Genomic DNA, 16,250 nt, shown 5'->3' with positions numbered 1-16,250 from the left:
GGAATGAACTCCCGTCGAACGCCGCAAGAGCCTTCCGGTCAAGCAAATCTGGGCCTTTCAGTCCAACCACCGGCGAAGCTTACCCGTCCAACGCCACGAGTATTGAACTCCCATTAGATGCTGCGAGAGCTTTCCCAGTTAAGTGAATGTGTTCTTTCAACTACTGGCGAGACTTACCCGTCCGATGCCGTGAGTATTGATCTCCTGTCGGATGCCGGTGAGAGCCTCCCAGCCAGACAACCTTACCTTTTCCATCCTACAGTTGGCGAGGCTTACCCATCCAATGCCGTGAGTCTTGATCTCCCGTCGGATGCCGGCGAGAGCCTCTCGGCCTCACAACCTTACCTTTTCCATTCTACGGTCGGCAGGGCTTACCCGTCCGATGCCGTGAGTATTGAGCTCCCGGCGGATGCCGGCGAGAGCCTCCTGGCCACACAGCTTGAACTTTCCATCTTACGTTCGGCGAGGCTTACCCGTCTTGAGGCCGTGAGTATTGAGCTCCCATCAGATGTCGGCGAGAGCTTCCCGGCCAGACATCCTTACCTTTTCTATTTTCTACGGTTGGCGAGGCATACCCGTCCGATGCTGTGAGTATTGAGCTCCCGTCGGATGTCGGCGAGAGCCTCCCGGCCAGACAACCTTACCTTTTTTCATTCTACGGTCGGTGAGGCTTACCCGTCTGATGCTGTGAGTATTGAGCTCCCGTCAGATGCCGGTGAGAGTCTCCCGGCCACACACCTTTACCTTTCCGTTCGACGGTCGGCGAGGCTTAGCCGTCTGACGCCATGAGTCTCGACCTCCCGCAGAACGCTGTCCGAGCCCTCTCAGCTAACCTCACGTCTTTTCCCCCCACCTGGCGAGGCTTCTTTTCCCCCCGCCTGGCGAGGCTTACCCGTTCGATGTTCTGAGTCTGATACCCCATCGGATGCTGCGAGAGCCCTCCCAGTCGGGTTTTCCTTTTCTCTCTCCCCGCCCGGCGAGGCTTACCCGTCTGATGCAGTGAGTCTTGATCTCCCGTCAGATGTCGGCGAGAGTACTCCAGGTTGGGCTTCTATATTTGCTGCCCGCAAGCGAGACTTATCCATCTGATGAGTCCTGATCTCCCGTCGGATGTCATGAGAGTCCTCCTTGCTGGTCGGCCCAAAGCCTTTTTACCTTGCCAAACCGAAAGGACCCACATGTCCGTCGTCCTGAGTCTTGATCTCCAGTCGGAGGCTTCATGGGCCCTCTCGGTCAGCCATTTGCCCTCTGCCCACTGATCAGCAGGGGCTTGTCAACCAGTAGGGCAACCTCCTGGTAGGGCTATACAATCGGCTCCCACCGGAGTACGTAGACTCTTCCGGCCTGCCAACCAGGCGACTTCTCAAACATCAGCCCCCGCCAGACCTCAGTGCTTATTTTGGGGGGGTCAATGCTGAACTTTGACAATAAAGAGATTTTTAAATGCTATAATAGTGATTTTATAATGTCTAAATATAAATCCATTAGCAAAACATGTGAAAAGAACTATATTCTAGAGTGGAAATGGTAAATGAGACAATAAATTATCCTCTGCTACTATCTAGTGGTCATAGTGGGAATTATGACATTCATTTTAATATAATTTTTTTTCTACCAGGTGAAATCTTGGCAGAAATCTTCCACTTAGCATGGCAAATTTTTGATGAATTATCTCTATAAGTAAAAATGAAAAAAATATCAAGAAAAATATCTTATCTTATGTACTCTACAGAGTGTGTGTGTGTGACTGCGAAATCGAAAGTGAAATTAAGCAGTGCGAGCGCTCATTCAGATGCGATATTAATGACGCGCATATTGATAGGTCTAGCGGCTAACTGATGCATGAAAATTATTAGCATGTTTGCGGGTGTGGACGGGAGTGGACACACACGTTGCGCAAGCAGGCGGTAGGCTAAGAAAAAATAAAAATATATGGAGCTCAATGGAATATCAGACCAATTTTGTGATTGCCCAAACCCCCCCATCCCAATGATCCAATGATCTTTGTTTTCACGCATAAAGTACACGTGTTTCAGTTTCCTATAGCTTTCATCAGGGAAAGTTTTGGCTTCCTAAGCTTCTCAAATCTGAGGAGGCATATTGAGGTAGCTAAGCTGCTTCTTGCTGTACTCTTATTTAGCTGTAAATGTATAAAGCAAATTGCTTTGTCAGACTGAGGGCATTTTACCCCACCCATGGGGGTATTTTACACCGCCTGTGGGGCAAAACGCCCCGGTACAAATTTAATTTTTGTTAAAAATCTAATAACATGAAAACTCTTAGTAAATTTTTCATACTTGGTTTATAATTTATGTTATTGTCACTAAAACTACGTTAACTATTCTTGACATATCTATTGTTTTACAGAAAAAAATTACACAGTCCTTAAGGGGGTTGTTTTCTCCCACTCTACCCTACATTGTACGACTCAGGAATAATGTCAAGCAAAAGAAATTTTGAAAAGACGAATCTTTATTTTTCACACTTTTCTAAACTAAGAACATAATCTATAAAATGTACAGTCAGCTGCTTAGATTATAATGACCTCAAAATACCCGGTTTCTGTATTGAAATATAATACCCCATGTATTCAATTTAACCTTCTAAATTATGTTTTTACATAGAATTATGTGCACTACTACAGAAGCTTCACAAAACCTTATTAACATTTGAATAAAGATTGTCTACTGGCTAATGTACTATCTGTCTTTCGCACAAAGTGTCATAATAAACAGGAATATTGTGGGAAGGACAGTGTCAGGACTCCAAGAAGCATAATACATTTTCCCTTACATATCCAACCTTTGTGTTTGTAGTTTATGTTAAAATACAAACTCATTATCTTACCAATTAGGAATTAATAATTTCCCATAATCACTTCTCTCCTTGTGTTAGTCATTTTTTCCCTCTCTGTAATGAAACCAAGACTTAAAACAGATGCCATGAAAATAGGTCATGTGTTTATTATTGCCAGCAAAGTCAATAACACATTGTTTGGTTCCAAAGATAAGTATTTTGCCTATATCTATATTAGCTTTTACGAAATGATTTTAATTCTAAATTTAAAATATAAATTACTATTTGTCATACAGCATGCCTATTTACCTCCACCTTCATACCACCTGTCATACTTTCAGTGCATTGATAATGTGCTATTAATGTATCAATAAATGTTCATTCAGTAGCTTGTGTTAATGTGTGATTCCAGCAATTAAAAAAAAAGAGGGTGAATGTTTTGATATAGTAATAAAATTGTTCTTAACAGTCATCACAGAGGGTAAGAATAGGCTCTTGTATTTCCTCAGCCCTCAGCCTCAGAACTGGCTCTCCTCAAGGCTGTGTGCTGAGCCCCCTACTCTACACCCTCTATACACATGACTGCACCCCCATCCACTCCAGTAACACCATAATTAAGTTGGCTGATGACACCACTGTGGTGGGGTTCATCTCTGGGGGGGGATGAGTCCGCCTACCGGGATGAGGTGGAACAGAAAACAACTTGATCTTAAACAACACCAAGGAGCTGATCATAGATTTTAGAAGGAGGAAAATGGACATTAAGCCTCTTTTCATCAGTGGTGATTGTGTGGAGAGAGTCTCGTACTTCCGGTTTCTGGGCATTCACATAGAGAACAATTTGACCTGGAGTGTCAACACCACTACTATCATCAAGAAGGCACAGCAGAGACTGCACTTCCTGAGAATACTCAGGAATTACCAGCTCACGCAAAACCTGTTGGTGTCCTTTTACCGTTGTTCTGTTGAGAGCATTTTGACAGGCCTACTGCATCTGTGTGTGGTTTTCCAGCTGCACTGCTGCAGAAAGGAAAGTACTCCAGAGGATCATCACCACAGCCCAGAAGGTAATCGGTTGTGCCCTCCCCTCTATAATTTATGTTATTGTCACTAAAACTACGTTAACTATTCTTGACACATCTATTGTTTCACAGAAAAAAATTACACAGTCCTTAAGGGGGTCGTTTTCTCCCACTCTACCCTACATTGTACGACTCAGGAATAAGGTCAAGCAAAAGAAGCGTTCAATCACAGCCTTTCTCGCTGCCTCATGAAAGCTCAAAAAAATTCTCAAGGACCAATCTCACCCAGGACATTCTCTTTTTGAATTGTTACCTTCGGGTAGATGGTTCTGAAAACTCGAACAAACAGATTAAGGAATAGTTTCTATGCCAAAGCTATTTCTGTTTTGAATACTGTAATAACGTAAGTTGAACATCATGTGCGTTGTTAAAGATGAAGTGTTCATCTCTGTTGAATGTGAGATTAATAGTTTACATGCCAAGTCACATCTGTTTTGAATACTGAATAACTTAACATTATGTGCAATATTGAATGAGTCGTGCAACTCAGTTGAATGTAAGATTAACAGTTTTCTATGTTTAAGCCATATGTTTTGAATACTGCAGTAACTAACTGATTCTGTTGAACGTGAGATGTCTTTTGTGTGTGTGGTAGATCAGAGAGCAAATACTCCTATATTCTTGACTACGCCACTCCAATTTTATTTGGGTAGGAGATCCCAGGTCATATAAGGGGTTTTCCCGCACGGCTATTCAAATAAAAGAATATCCTTAAGACAGAATTACTATAGATGCAGTTTCGATTTTATTAATCAAGTAGTTTCACTTCCAAGCTGGCTAAGTTTACTCATGCAAGATGGAGACACAAATAACGGCAGAGGATAATATCACTCTCAAAGAAAATAAAAATGAAATTAACAAATAATTGATTAATACAATAAACCCAAAAAACTAACGTAAATTCTCATACATAGCACCTCAAAGCATGAAATACAAAAAAACCCCACAGCACACATGTGAATGATAGTCATATACTTCCTCCCTATATAGTTACAATGAGTAAGCTGCCAGTAATGGCCTCATTGGCATGTAAAATAAACGGACCAAACGATAACCAATAGTCATGGGCCAAAAAGTAAAAGGAAACAAAATAAACAATTCACAGAAACAAAGAAAATACAATTTCAAGGCAGGGAAAACAGTGATCAATTGAGCTGGACCAAAACAACTCTAAAAAGAGAAAACATTAAACAAAACAATTTGTTAACCAATGTTATGCAGTCCAACCTCACTCAGGACAGCTCATTTAGATTACACAATATAAACAGAAAAACAAACATTACAATTTCAAAAAGAAACCACTATCTATAAATTTATTAGTCAACAATATTAAAATGCTAGGTATACTAGCCTCACAATAACATTTAAAATAAATACCTTTGAGACTTTAGCTGATCACACACCATTAAAGGGCTACAATCGTCACCATATACTTCCTAGAAAAGAAATGACTCTTTTAACACTCTTGTATAAAAGGGTGTCAGCTTAGTGTGTACACAGGTATACTGTTCATCGTTTTATACCATAAACCGCCCTACCATAGATCGTCAATGTTCCCGTGCAGTATGCTATGCTGCTCGTTCGGCGTCTTGATACTCCTCCAGCCCAAGATAACCAACACGAGAGTTTAAGACATCTAAAAATCACTAAAAGAGCCATTACATCTTCCAGCGACAGACAACCACCTGCGCGCCAAACAATTGAAACGCAACACATCTACTGATCGGAAGTGCGTATTTAAAGGGAAATCCTGCATACCATCATAGGTACAACAGCGCCTCCTAGTGGCTTGGCTACATGTGTAATGGTGTGTTTGTGATCCTGTTATCTGTTTACTATTTATTATATTTATAGATTTATTTATTTTGTTTGACTATGCACCCAAAGGATTGTATTCAATTTCATTGTACTAGCACAGTGACAATAAAGATATTCAATTCAATTTTTTAAATGACCCCTTGAGTTTGAGTTGCTCTCTGGACCCAAGACCAAATTATTAACCCTAAAAATCAATATTCTGTGACACTATTCACCTAACAATTCAGCTGTTTTCTACATCTGTATTTTAATGAAAAAAAAAAGCAAATAGAATCCATGACAGTTGTAATTTAGGTTTTAACATAATTAGTTATTTTGTGATTGTTAAATATATAATGGCGTGCGAATGATGGTAATTATTTTGTTGTGTGTGCCAGGAAATTGATTTTCTTTATTTGACTTGAGGTTAAACATTGACCACTGAATGTAAATAAAATCCTCCTGCTGACCTCACTATAAAAATGTCCCCCTGTCCATTTGCCTGTGTGTGTGTTTTTTAAATCTCAGCTCAACTTGGAATAAACAGCATGGAGTGTAAGCAGCGGTTGAAATGGTTAACGCTTGCAATGATATGTCCTATTATTGCAGGTAGGTCTTTTTGCTTATTAAAATTAATGCATTCTAAAATACAGACAAAACTAGTTTGGCTTGTTTCTTTTTTTCTTTCTTTTTTTTTATGGAAATAAAACAGCAACAACTGACAAAAGTTACTTCTGTCATATTTTTCATGGCCTTCTCCACTGATCTGTTTCCACTACAGGTGCTCCATCCTCGATGTCCAAAAGAGACGGTTCATGTCCCAAAGAGAATCTAAACATTACTGGAGGGACCTTTGTTCTTTCTAATGGCTATTCACATGGGAGTCTTCTAAGATACATCTGTCCGAATGGATATTACCCATCAGTTCAGTCACGTCATTGTCAAGATGAACACTGGACCTCAAAGATCAAAATCAGTAAAACCCCAGAGTGCAAAAGTAAGAAACAAGGCATTAATTTGTATCATTATATCATGAATAATTGCTGGACTTATTTATTTTTGTTATACTCTTCTACAGTATGTGTTTATTCATGCATTTATTCTAGAGATCACATGTCCCAATCCTCGTGTTTTCAAGAATGGAGAGGTGATTCCATATAAAGACAAGTACTATGTAAATGACACAACCACCTACTCATGTCATTCCGATTATAAGTTCCGTGGCTCAGCAGTCCGTGTTTGCAAGCCAAATGGGAAGTGGAGTGGAAGCACACCAATTTGTGGACGTGACTGTGAGTAATCTCTATTACTTTGTCAATATGTAAACACACAGCAGTTTCTATGAACTAGTCTGATTTAAACTGAAATGTAGTTTTCAAACGTAAAATTTCCATTTGTCCGTTTATTAATGCCTCACAGCTGATCACTGTCCTGATCCTGGTGTTCCCCCTGGTAGCAGTCGAACAGGGAACATGTTTAACATAGACGACAAAGTCACGTACCTCTGCGAGAGTCCATTGACCTTGATTGGTTCCAAAGTGCGAGTGTGTCAGGATGGTCCCCAGTGGTCAGGAACAGAGCCACAATGTTACGGTGAGTCTTCTAATAGCTACATCGTAATTTCAAAATCATGAGTTTTGTAGTACTTGTTTTCTCAAAAATAAGTTTTTGGCCCTAAGATTTAGCTAATAAAAAGTAGCTTTTCTGGATAATGCACCTATAATGTTGTTGTTGTTGTGTTAATACTGTACAGCTTATTTCACATACGACACCCCAGAGGAAGCATCAGAAGCTTTCAGCAGTTCTCTAAAGACAAATCTAGCAGTTGAAAAAGAAGGTACCACTTGAAGTATTAATCACACACACACACACACACACACTGAGTTTTATGGTTTATGGGTACTCTCCATATGCATAATGGTTTTTATACTGTACAAACGGTATTTTCTGTTGCCCAACACCAACTCTACACCTAAACCTACCCCTTACAGAATACTTTGTGCATTTTTAGATTTTCAAAAAAACTCATTCTGTATGATTTATAAGCCTTTTGAATTACAAGGACACCGAAAGTGTCCTCATAAAGCACCTTCACGTTGTAATACCCATGTCATTATACAAATTTGTGTCATCATAAATCACATAAACATGCACACACACACACACACACACACACACCTTTTTAAAATCTTCGTTAATAGTTGCCATGCTCAGAAAAAGAGACAAAATCACATCCACACATTTAAACATGAATTCTGTGTTCCTTCTGTCTTTAGAGCAGCAGGGGAAGAAAATAACTTTGGATCAAGGTGGAAAACTTGATATTTACATTGCTGTGGATGCATCTGACAGCATAGATGAGAAGGATTTTGACAATGCAAAAATCACCATTAAAATGCTTTTAGACAAGGTATGTCGATTGTTAAATCCTCAGAGGTTGCTGTAAGTGAAGTTTAGGCTATTGATGTATAATGCAGTCTTTCCTACAATCTAAAAGCAGTATTTTAATTGTTGTTCATTTTGATGTTAAAGGTTCTGAGATAATATATATACAAATATTTTAAAAAGTAAAAATTACCATTGTGATACACTGAGATGCTCTAAAGAGTGAACTTGACTTTTAACCTCCTCATCATTGTCAGAAACCTCCAATATGAGCATTAGTGTGTTTCAGGAAGTTCTCCCACAATCCACTACATACTTGCTGCATCTCAGTGAAAATCCTGTTTCACATCATGGAAACATTAACTGCACTGAAATCCAGCATTTTGATCGGATAACAGACAGGTGTTGTTTCCATCTTTGAATTCTCAATGCTCTTTCCCAAAAGATGAGTTATTACCCGGTCTCCCCAAACTATGAGATCCTGATGTTTGCTACAGATGTTACACCGATAATAAAAATGAATAACTTCAAAATGCAAAAACCAAGCCTATTGGATATTTTTAAAGAGATGGACGATTTTACTTATGAGAGTAAGTATTCTGTTTGAATGTCTCTTTTTGAGTTTTATTGTATACATGGCAACAATTAGATTTTTTAGAGATTGATATTACAGAATAATGTACTATGCAAAAATAGTACATGCAAGTCTAACTTGAAAAAAAAAACATTTATTTATTTCTGTCCAATGTAATAGTAAAAATGAAACAAATCTTACATTCGTTAAAAAAAATAATAATCCCAATTCATGTTGCAATTTTGATTCATTTTAATTTAAATTTAGTCAGTTGTTTCAATCAGAAAATGTTTCTCTGCTAACTGTAATATTCTGATGTGAAAAAAAAAACAGAGAAAGGTGAGAAAACAGGTACCAATATTGCCAAAGTCTATTCAGCCATTGAAGAGAGCATGAACATAGAGGAGCTCAACAATGCAACAGCCTTCAGTGAGACGCAACACATCATCATATTGTTCAGTGATGGTACTGACTTATCAATATTTACAAACAATTTAGTATAAGCATATGTATCTGTACTTTTCTTATTTTGCGCTTACTCAATTTAAGTTCTTTATCAGAACAAATAAATGAATATATTCATAAAATACCCATGCACAGTATTACAAATTAGAATAGAAATCAACTTTGAAGCAAATATTAACTGTAATTTATCTCATCTTACTTCATAGGTCACGCAAACATGGGGGGGAATCCCAAACCTAAAGTGGACCAGATCAAACGTCTTGTCATCAAAAATGATCCAAAGCGAGAGAAGAAACTTGGTGAGCAATGAAATGTATTCATCATAATTATATTTAAAATGCTTGGACTATAAGTATTTTTTTAAAGTGTGTTTCATTATCAAGCAGTATCATCAGGGGCAGCAAAAAATACACATATTTGTTTAGAAGTTTTTATCATTGATTTCATATTGATATGGATCTATCCTCTCTTTCCAGATCTTTATGTATTTGGAGTTGGAGAAGACGTGAATCAAGAAGACGTGAATGGCTTAGTGTCACAGAGGGACCAAGAAAAATATTTCTTTAAGCTTCAAGACTTGACAAAGGTTCAGCAGATGTTTGACGACATGATTGGTACTGTATCTATACTTCACCCAAAAGTGAAATGTCTGTAATTATTTAATCACCTTCATGTTGTTGATGTTTTCTGTGGAACACAAAAAGAGAAATTAATGTCAAACTCTAAGAAAAGACATTTGAAAATTACAATAACACTATTGTTTGGATGCATCAGTTAAAAAAAAAAAACGTGGTTAAAACATGGTGCCTTTAGCTGTGTCAAGTCAGGTTTGATTCCGTTGATGGAAAATATCATTAGTTCTTCTGTGTATGAATGCACTAGTTTAAATATGTGGCATGAGCAGTGAGATTTTGGGAACATTCTACAAAATGTCTCCGTTTGTGTTTTATGGAAGAGAGAAAGTTATGCAGGTTTGGATCTACATGGAGGTGAATATATGTTGACAGAATTTACATTTCCAGAATAATGAATGGTTTCTTTAAGTCCTGATTTAAGGAACGTCGTGTATGTAATGAGTGATTAAATTCTTGTGTACCTGCTTCCTTACACAGATGAGAGCACCAGTGTAGGATTGTGTGGGATTGTGTGGGAAGGCTTGGAAAATAAACGCCGTGCATTTCCCTGGTTGGCACAGATTAATATTGTTGTGAGCAGAACCTTTTTATCATTTTATTATATAGAGAACTTAATTACCTTAAAGGAAACACTCATTGAAGTTAAAGGAACATTTTCTCCCACAAGAAGAAGAGACATGCATGTTATGGCTAAAGAGTTGAACCACGTGAGCTATATGAACATCAGTCTTCTCTGCACTTCATGTAGCGTCCTTCAAAAGGTTCCAATTGCATGGGGTCATTAGTTACCTCAAGTTACATCTTGACAGCGGCTCACTGCTTCAAAGACGGAGACATGCCTGATAAGATAACAGTTAAACTGGAAAAAGATATGGGTATGTCCTGATACGTCCATATTTTCAGACCAAAAAAAAAAAAAAACGTGTTACAGGGTAAATCTTATTAATGATGTTTACATTTCCTTTTGCAGTTGTAAAAGTAAAAAAATATGTAATTCATCCTGACTATAACCTCATCGCAAAACTGGAAATGGGAATACAGGAATTTTACGAATTTGATGTAGCTCTTATACAGCTGGAAAAACCTGTTGATATCAGTTCTAATCTACGGTGAGGAGCACAGATCTTCATCATGTGATGTTACTTTAGTAAGAACATGAAAAAAAGAAGAAAAAAATCTAAACGAATTAAATAACATCATGTGTATTTCTCTACAGACCAATCTGCATCCCATGCACCAAAGAAACCAATGGAGCTCTGAAACTTTCAGAAAGTGAAGGGTCGTGCAGAAAACATGGTAAGGTCCCTGTCAGACATGCTGCATGCATATAAGAATCATATCAGAACGTATGAAACATACATATTAAACATGTGACATTGCTTTTATGCAATGAAACATATCAAACATAAAATGTCAGTTTTTGCTTTATGCATTTGTTACAGAGGAAATACTATTGAGCAACGAGCTTGTGGAAGCTGCTTTCGCATCTGATATGGATAGTGAAAAAGGCAATAGTCCGAAAACAATAAAAAACATCACATTCAAGCTTGGAAAATATGTAATGATTTTTCTCATTTCTAATCATGTGTAGTTTGAAAAGCTTAATTTATGTTTATTTATGCAGAGGCAGTTTATTCATTTGAGATGTCAGACCTCATAGCATTTTAAAGTAAAATATTCTCAAATTGTCAACATTTAGAATTACTCAACTATATAAACCAACTAAAAGCAACATCACTTTAACTTTGATTTCATGGGGCCTTTAAAGTGTCATTAATCAATGCAATCATTCCTGCACTACCATTTTCTAGCACTTGGGTTTCATTTAGGCATTTAGCATTAAATATGTTAAAAACATCAGAAAACATATTATTTGAATCTCTCATGAATTAAAAAAAAAAACATATTTAGTCATCATCATCAAGATAAGAACACTTTTTGGTGTACTTTTTCTCTAGCGAGATGCTTGTGTTGAAGATGCAATAAAAGCAAAAGGAATTGAGGTGAAAAATGCCTGGGAAGCGGTCACAGACAATTTTCTGTGCAGTGGTGGTATTGAACCAAAAACAGATGATGTTGCCTGCAAAGGTATGTTTGATTTTTGCAATCAAGACGGCAGCTTGTATTTGGTTCTAATCTACTCTTTAGGTCATAAAAATTGAATTGATAACAATTTAATCAATTCTGAAAAATTTATACAATTCTCATATAGTTTCTTGTGTCTGCATGGCATTTTATAACAGGAGATTCAGGTGGAGCCTCTTATGTGAATAAAAAAGGTCGAGTGATTCAGGTGAGATTTCCATTTTCTTTTGAAAACTGTATTGATGACGTGGCTGTAAAGTCTCTGTAATGTGTTACATATTACAGGGTGAAATTAAAGACTAATTTGAGAGAAGCTGAGAAATAGGAACTTTTTTGATATCTGTAAAATCTTTAATAGGTTGGTATCATAAGCTGGGGAGTGAAGGACATCTGCAAGGAATCAAAGAAATTCACCTCAGATGCAGACTCCAGAGATTACCATTCAAATCTTTTCAGTGAGAAGATACGCTCATTCCTTAAAGAACACCTAGAAAATGACCGTATAGGAAACCCTCTTAAATTCTTGTGAATGCTTTAGCAGACTGAATCTGTGTGATTGCAGGCTGAGAAAACACTGTTTTGTTTTCTGATCAGTATATTCAATTTTAAGTCAAATAGCTGGTCTTTGTTAAAATTTTTTTAACAAATAATCCAGTTTATTATCAACTGTCTTTCATGTTTTACTGATTTAATGTTATGTCTTTGTAGTCTGTACTGAATATCCAACCACTGGCAGGCAGGGGAGTTTCCTTATTGTTGCAATTTCACAACTTATTTCCATCTGTCTTGAAAATGATAATAGCAAGTAATAAAAGCCTAACTGTATGTCACTAAACCTGCTGTTTTGGGGCTGAAGTAAAATGGAGAGAATATGAAAAATGTCATGAAAAATGACAGCTATGGCATTGATCAGACAAGAACCATTGTCATGTTAACGCATTCCAAACACACAGTACATAAGCCATTCTGTGCAATTTTTTTATTGAGCAAACATGTGAGGGTGTTGAAAACCAGTGGCAGCTCCTGAGTTTTAAAATAGAGGAGGCACACTAATTGTATTGGTCTGGGATCCCTGCCGATTATTATTATTATTATTTGCTTAACCACTTTAAAATGGCTATTTGGTTGCTTTTAGTCAGAAAACATAAAGCAAACGACAAACATTCAGCAAGATAATATAATTTCACTAACCTGGCCTATCACTTGATAGAAAAGCGGCGCTTTCACGTTATGGTATTACAACTGTGAAATTACAAAATACAAAATACACATTCTGAGACATGAACTGAAATGAATTGTGAGTTTTATTAACATTAAATCGTCCTCCTCCCATTTTCACCTCAAAATTATGGGGAAGCTGTGCCTCCCCCCGACGAGCCGCCACTGTTGAAAACATCATCTATGATTATCCTTAAACAGTGCGTGAAACTGCACACATACATAGTCAGTGTTGGGGTAACGCATTACAAGTAACAAACATTTGTGTGTCTTTTTTTATTGTTGAAGTGTGTTGAAATTTCTTCTTCTGCATTCTACTGTACGGACGTAAATTTACTTTCCCTTCAGCCTGAGGCTTATTCATTTCACTTTTGGTGTGAAAAGGCTTTTATATTTGCCAAAAATATAACTTTTTTATTTTAAAAACAAACAAGCAAGCCCTGTCCAGATTAAAAAAGTAACGCAAAAGTAACGTAACGCATTACTTTCCATAAAAAGTAACTAAGTAACGTAATTAGTTACTTTTGTATGGAGTAACGCAATATTGTAACGCATTACTTTTAAAAGTAACTTTCCCCAACACTGTACATAGTCTTGATGAAGCTAGATTTTCTTTTTTTGCCCGCAGTTCCTGTAAATAGAACTCTAGCACTACCAGTAAACCGATTGTTACGGTGAAATATAATTATAGAGGATAAGGAAAAAACCTTGTAAGAAACCATGACTCAGCTTGGGAAACCCATTCTTCACATATCAAAATTTGTTTACAGTAGATGATTAACTTTAAGTTACCTATATTAGATTCAATGGGAAACATTTTTGAATTTTATAGTCTCGTCTCATGGACACCAGATTAGCTAGAAAATCAGTAGACTGGTATATGATTCTGTGGAAGTTGTGTATCTAATTGAAAATAATAAACATATTAAAATCATGCACAATAAAATTTGACAAAAAGTATATGCAGAAATGAAACCATAAAATGGAGTAGTTTGTATGAGAAGAATAAGAACAAAACAAGACCTGTTACAAAAGTACTTGTTACCTGCTCCAAAATTTGCTATATGCTGTTCCCATTCAATTTTATACTCATAAATGTCCCAAATATGTCACAGATTTAGAAACAGAAACAATTTTCCGCAAATAGTTTATGATTGCAACAAAGGGGGTTTTGCAGGGTTTCATCATAGTGGTTTTGGTGCTGCACTATTTATTTCTCAATGCAACAATTACAAAAAAACTGAATCAAACACTGCAGTATATTTTTGCCACAGCAACAAAAAAAGGACTGTATAAAATGAACATTAAAGACAATATTAACACTGCATAATGCATATTAATATTTATTTTAAATAAGTCAAATTCTGACAATTTTCTCTTATTAAATGTTGACTTTTTATGTGATACAAGCGATAGTAACAGTAAAGATCCAATCCTTTACTTCATTTCATTTCATCCATTGTCAATCAATGTCTGTCAATCACCATCTGCATCCTTCTACAGCATACTGAATTACATCTTAAATGCTCTTTTAAATCTTACTTTACCATTTCCAGTAACATGATTCTTTATGACAGAAAAAATAGAAACATTAAAAGGAGAAGTACTGTATGGAAATTTGGGGTGAAGATTATTGCAACACTCGTTTGAGATGACCTATTGGCCTATGAATGCAATTTCCCAGCACACTACTAAATTTCAGCCAACACCCATTGGCCCATCCTGCTTTCTCTGAAAAAAATTATTCATTGAATTTACTAGTTTTTTTTAAGGTAAGTGGTTGCAATCAATTTATTTTAGCTACATTTAAATAAACAAATTTAGTTGACTAACTTTCATCATTTTTTTATTTAATTGTAGCTAAAATGAATTGTTTGCAACCACTTACCTTAAAAAATTTAGTAGAATTTTTTCAGTGTAGTTTAAGGAAAAATAAAGAATTTCTCAGAATCAGTTTTAAGATCATTTTAAGATCAATGATTTTAAGGGTCCATGTACGAAAAAAATCAAGTGAGTTTTACCTTGACAAAGTATTTGACAGAATAGTGCATGTCCATGGTCACTTCCTCTTGTTTACTTTGCTCTATAAATATGTGTCCTTCTCTGGTTGTTGTTTCATTTGCTGTGTGAACCTGACAAGAACATCATGGAGTGTGAACCATGGATGAATCTATTCCTGCTCGCAATACTGTGTCCTCTTATAACTGGTATGTCTTCTTGACTTGGCTTTAACCAGAAATATAAATAGAAAGTTCTATTTTGCTTTTTAACTGAAATGCTGATTTGAGGGAACTTCAAACACATAAATGCATTAAACTATCAATTCATTTTCATTTTACAACAGCAGTATTTCACATTTAATTGTCTGTAGTCATATAGTCCAAAGCAATAGTCCATCATTAGTCTGTGGACAATTTATTGTGATGTCAAGCATCATACATCTTTTATAGCATAGCACTGTTGAATTTGTACATTGTTTAATTTGTAGCACAAGTTGCACAACTGATTTGATAAAACTTTGCAAAGTAATATTAATTTGTATTTCACTTAAAAAGAAAGTTTGTGGCCGAGAGTTATTATTGGCATTGAGGGTCCCTTTATGTGGAAAAAGGTTCTTTAGGTTATTAAAATGTTCTTCACATTAAAGGGGTCATATGATGCGATTTCAATTTTTCCTTTCTCTTTGGAGTGTTACAAGCTCTTGGTGCATAAAGAAGATCTGTAAAATTGCAAAGACTAAAGTCTCAAATCCAAAGAGATATTCTTTGTAAAAGTTAAGAGTCAACCACGCCTACCTAAAATGGCTCGTTCTAACACGCCTCCACATGTCTACGTCACGATGTGGGAAGATTTGCATAACGCCACCCAAATGTTCACGCAAAGAAAGAAGGCGTAACTTTTATTCTCATTGTAGTATTGTTGCTGCCGCCATGTCGTGAAGACGCTGTGGATATCCGCTTCGTCATGCCTAGAGCTGATCCGTGCTGGTCGCTGAGGGAATACATCAACTTTGCACTGTGGATCACCGGATCGGCTTTCACCGTAGACGAAGCGGAGTACAGCCCGGGGTCGTCACATGTGGTTGCCGCAAGCCCGCCGACTGCTCCTTCGTCGTATCCGCCGGTCGTCGCTCACTCTAGCTGCCGGCTGCCGCTCACTCTATCCCTCAGGCCTCCGCTCACTCAAGGCCGCCGTGTGTGATGCTGTGCGTTT

At 37.1% G+C, this 16,250-nt stretch overlaps 2 protein-coding genes and 2 long non-coding RNA genes across 4 annotated transcripts in view; 2 read left to right on the top strand and 2 right to left on the bottom strand.

Moving 5' to 3' along the window:
- Positions 1-4,471: 4,471 nt before the first annotated feature.
- Positions 4,472-5,496, bottom strand: LOC107693838 (uncharacterized). Its single transcript, XR_001634794.1, has 3 exons — positions 5,417-5,496; positions 5,256-5,314; positions 4,472-5,048 (listed from the first exon to the last, which is right to left on the bottom strand). It is a non-coding gene; the product is annotated as an uncharacterized LOC107693838 (long non-coding RNA).
- A 673-nt stretch (positions 5,497-6,169) lies between these two features.
- LOC107693811 (complement factor B-like) lies at positions 6,170-12,457 on the top strand. The gene is made up of 18 exons (XM_016493337.1): positions 6,170-6,284; positions 6,457-6,672; positions 6,782-6,967; positions 7,095-7,268; positions 7,429-7,512; positions 7,952-8,085; positions 8,506-8,650; positions 8,968-9,099; positions 9,306-9,398; positions 9,576-9,713; positions 10,212-10,306; positions 10,483-10,609; positions 10,705-10,843; positions 10,951-11,030; positions 11,177-11,292; positions 11,693-11,822; positions 11,978-12,027; positions 12,178-12,457. The coding sequence occupies exons 1-18, from the start codon at positions 6,224-6,226 to the stop codon at positions 12,346-12,348; spliced, it is 2,271 nt and encodes a 756-aa protein (XP_016348823.1). The 5' UTR covers positions 6,170-6,223; the 3' UTR covers positions 12,349-12,457.
- A 6-nt stretch (positions 12,458-12,463) lies between these two features.
- Positions 12,464-16,250, bottom strand: part of LOC107693843 (uncharacterized) — a 9,153-nt gene continuing 5,366 nt past the window's right edge. The window contains exons 2-3 of the long non-coding RNA XR_001634795.1: positions 14,051-14,060; positions 12,464-12,655 (exon numbers count right to left, since the gene is read on the bottom strand). This is a non-coding gene — a long non-coding RNA (uncharacterized LOC107693843). The remainder of the gene's footprint in view (positions 12,656-14,050; positions 14,061-16,250) is intronic.
- The window catches only part of LOC107693822 (complement factor B-like), a 7,867-nt gene continuing 6,712 nt past the window's right edge, over positions 15,096-16,250 (top strand). Inside the window, exon 1 of the mRNA XM_016493345.1 lies at positions 15,096-15,244. Within this exon, the coding sequence (XP_016348831.1) occupies positions 15,184-15,244 (61 nt within the window). The 5' untranslated portion in view covers positions 15,096-15,183. The remainder of the gene's footprint in view (positions 15,245-16,250) is intronic.

This window comes from Sinocyclocheilus anshuiensis, unplaced genomic scaffold, assembly GCF_001515605.1.
Source record: "Sinocyclocheilus anshuiensis isolate Anshui unplaced genomic scaffold, SAMN03320099.WGS_v1.1 scaffold817, whole genome shotgun sequence".
Taxonomy (NCBI): Eukaryota; Metazoa; Chordata; class Actinopteri; order Cypriniformes; family Cyprinidae; genus Sinocyclocheilus; species Sinocyclocheilus anshuiensis.
This window is presented reverse-complemented; position numbering and strand designations above follow the sequence as displayed.

Bases quoted from the DNA above. Each gene is read 5' to 3' on its own strand.
- LOC107693811 (XM_016493337.1), top strand. From the start codon at position 6,224: ATGGAGTGTAAGCAGCGGTTGAAATGGTTAACGCTTGCAATGATATGT. The intron at 6,285-6,456 runs GTAGGTCTTTTT...TTTCCACTACAG, and splicing joins GATATGTCCTATTATTGCAG to GTGCTCCATCCTCGATGTCC. The intron at 12,028-12,177 runs GTGAGATTTCCA...AATCTTTAATAG, and splicing joins AAAAAGGTCGAGTGATTCAG to GTTGGTATCATAAGCTGGGG.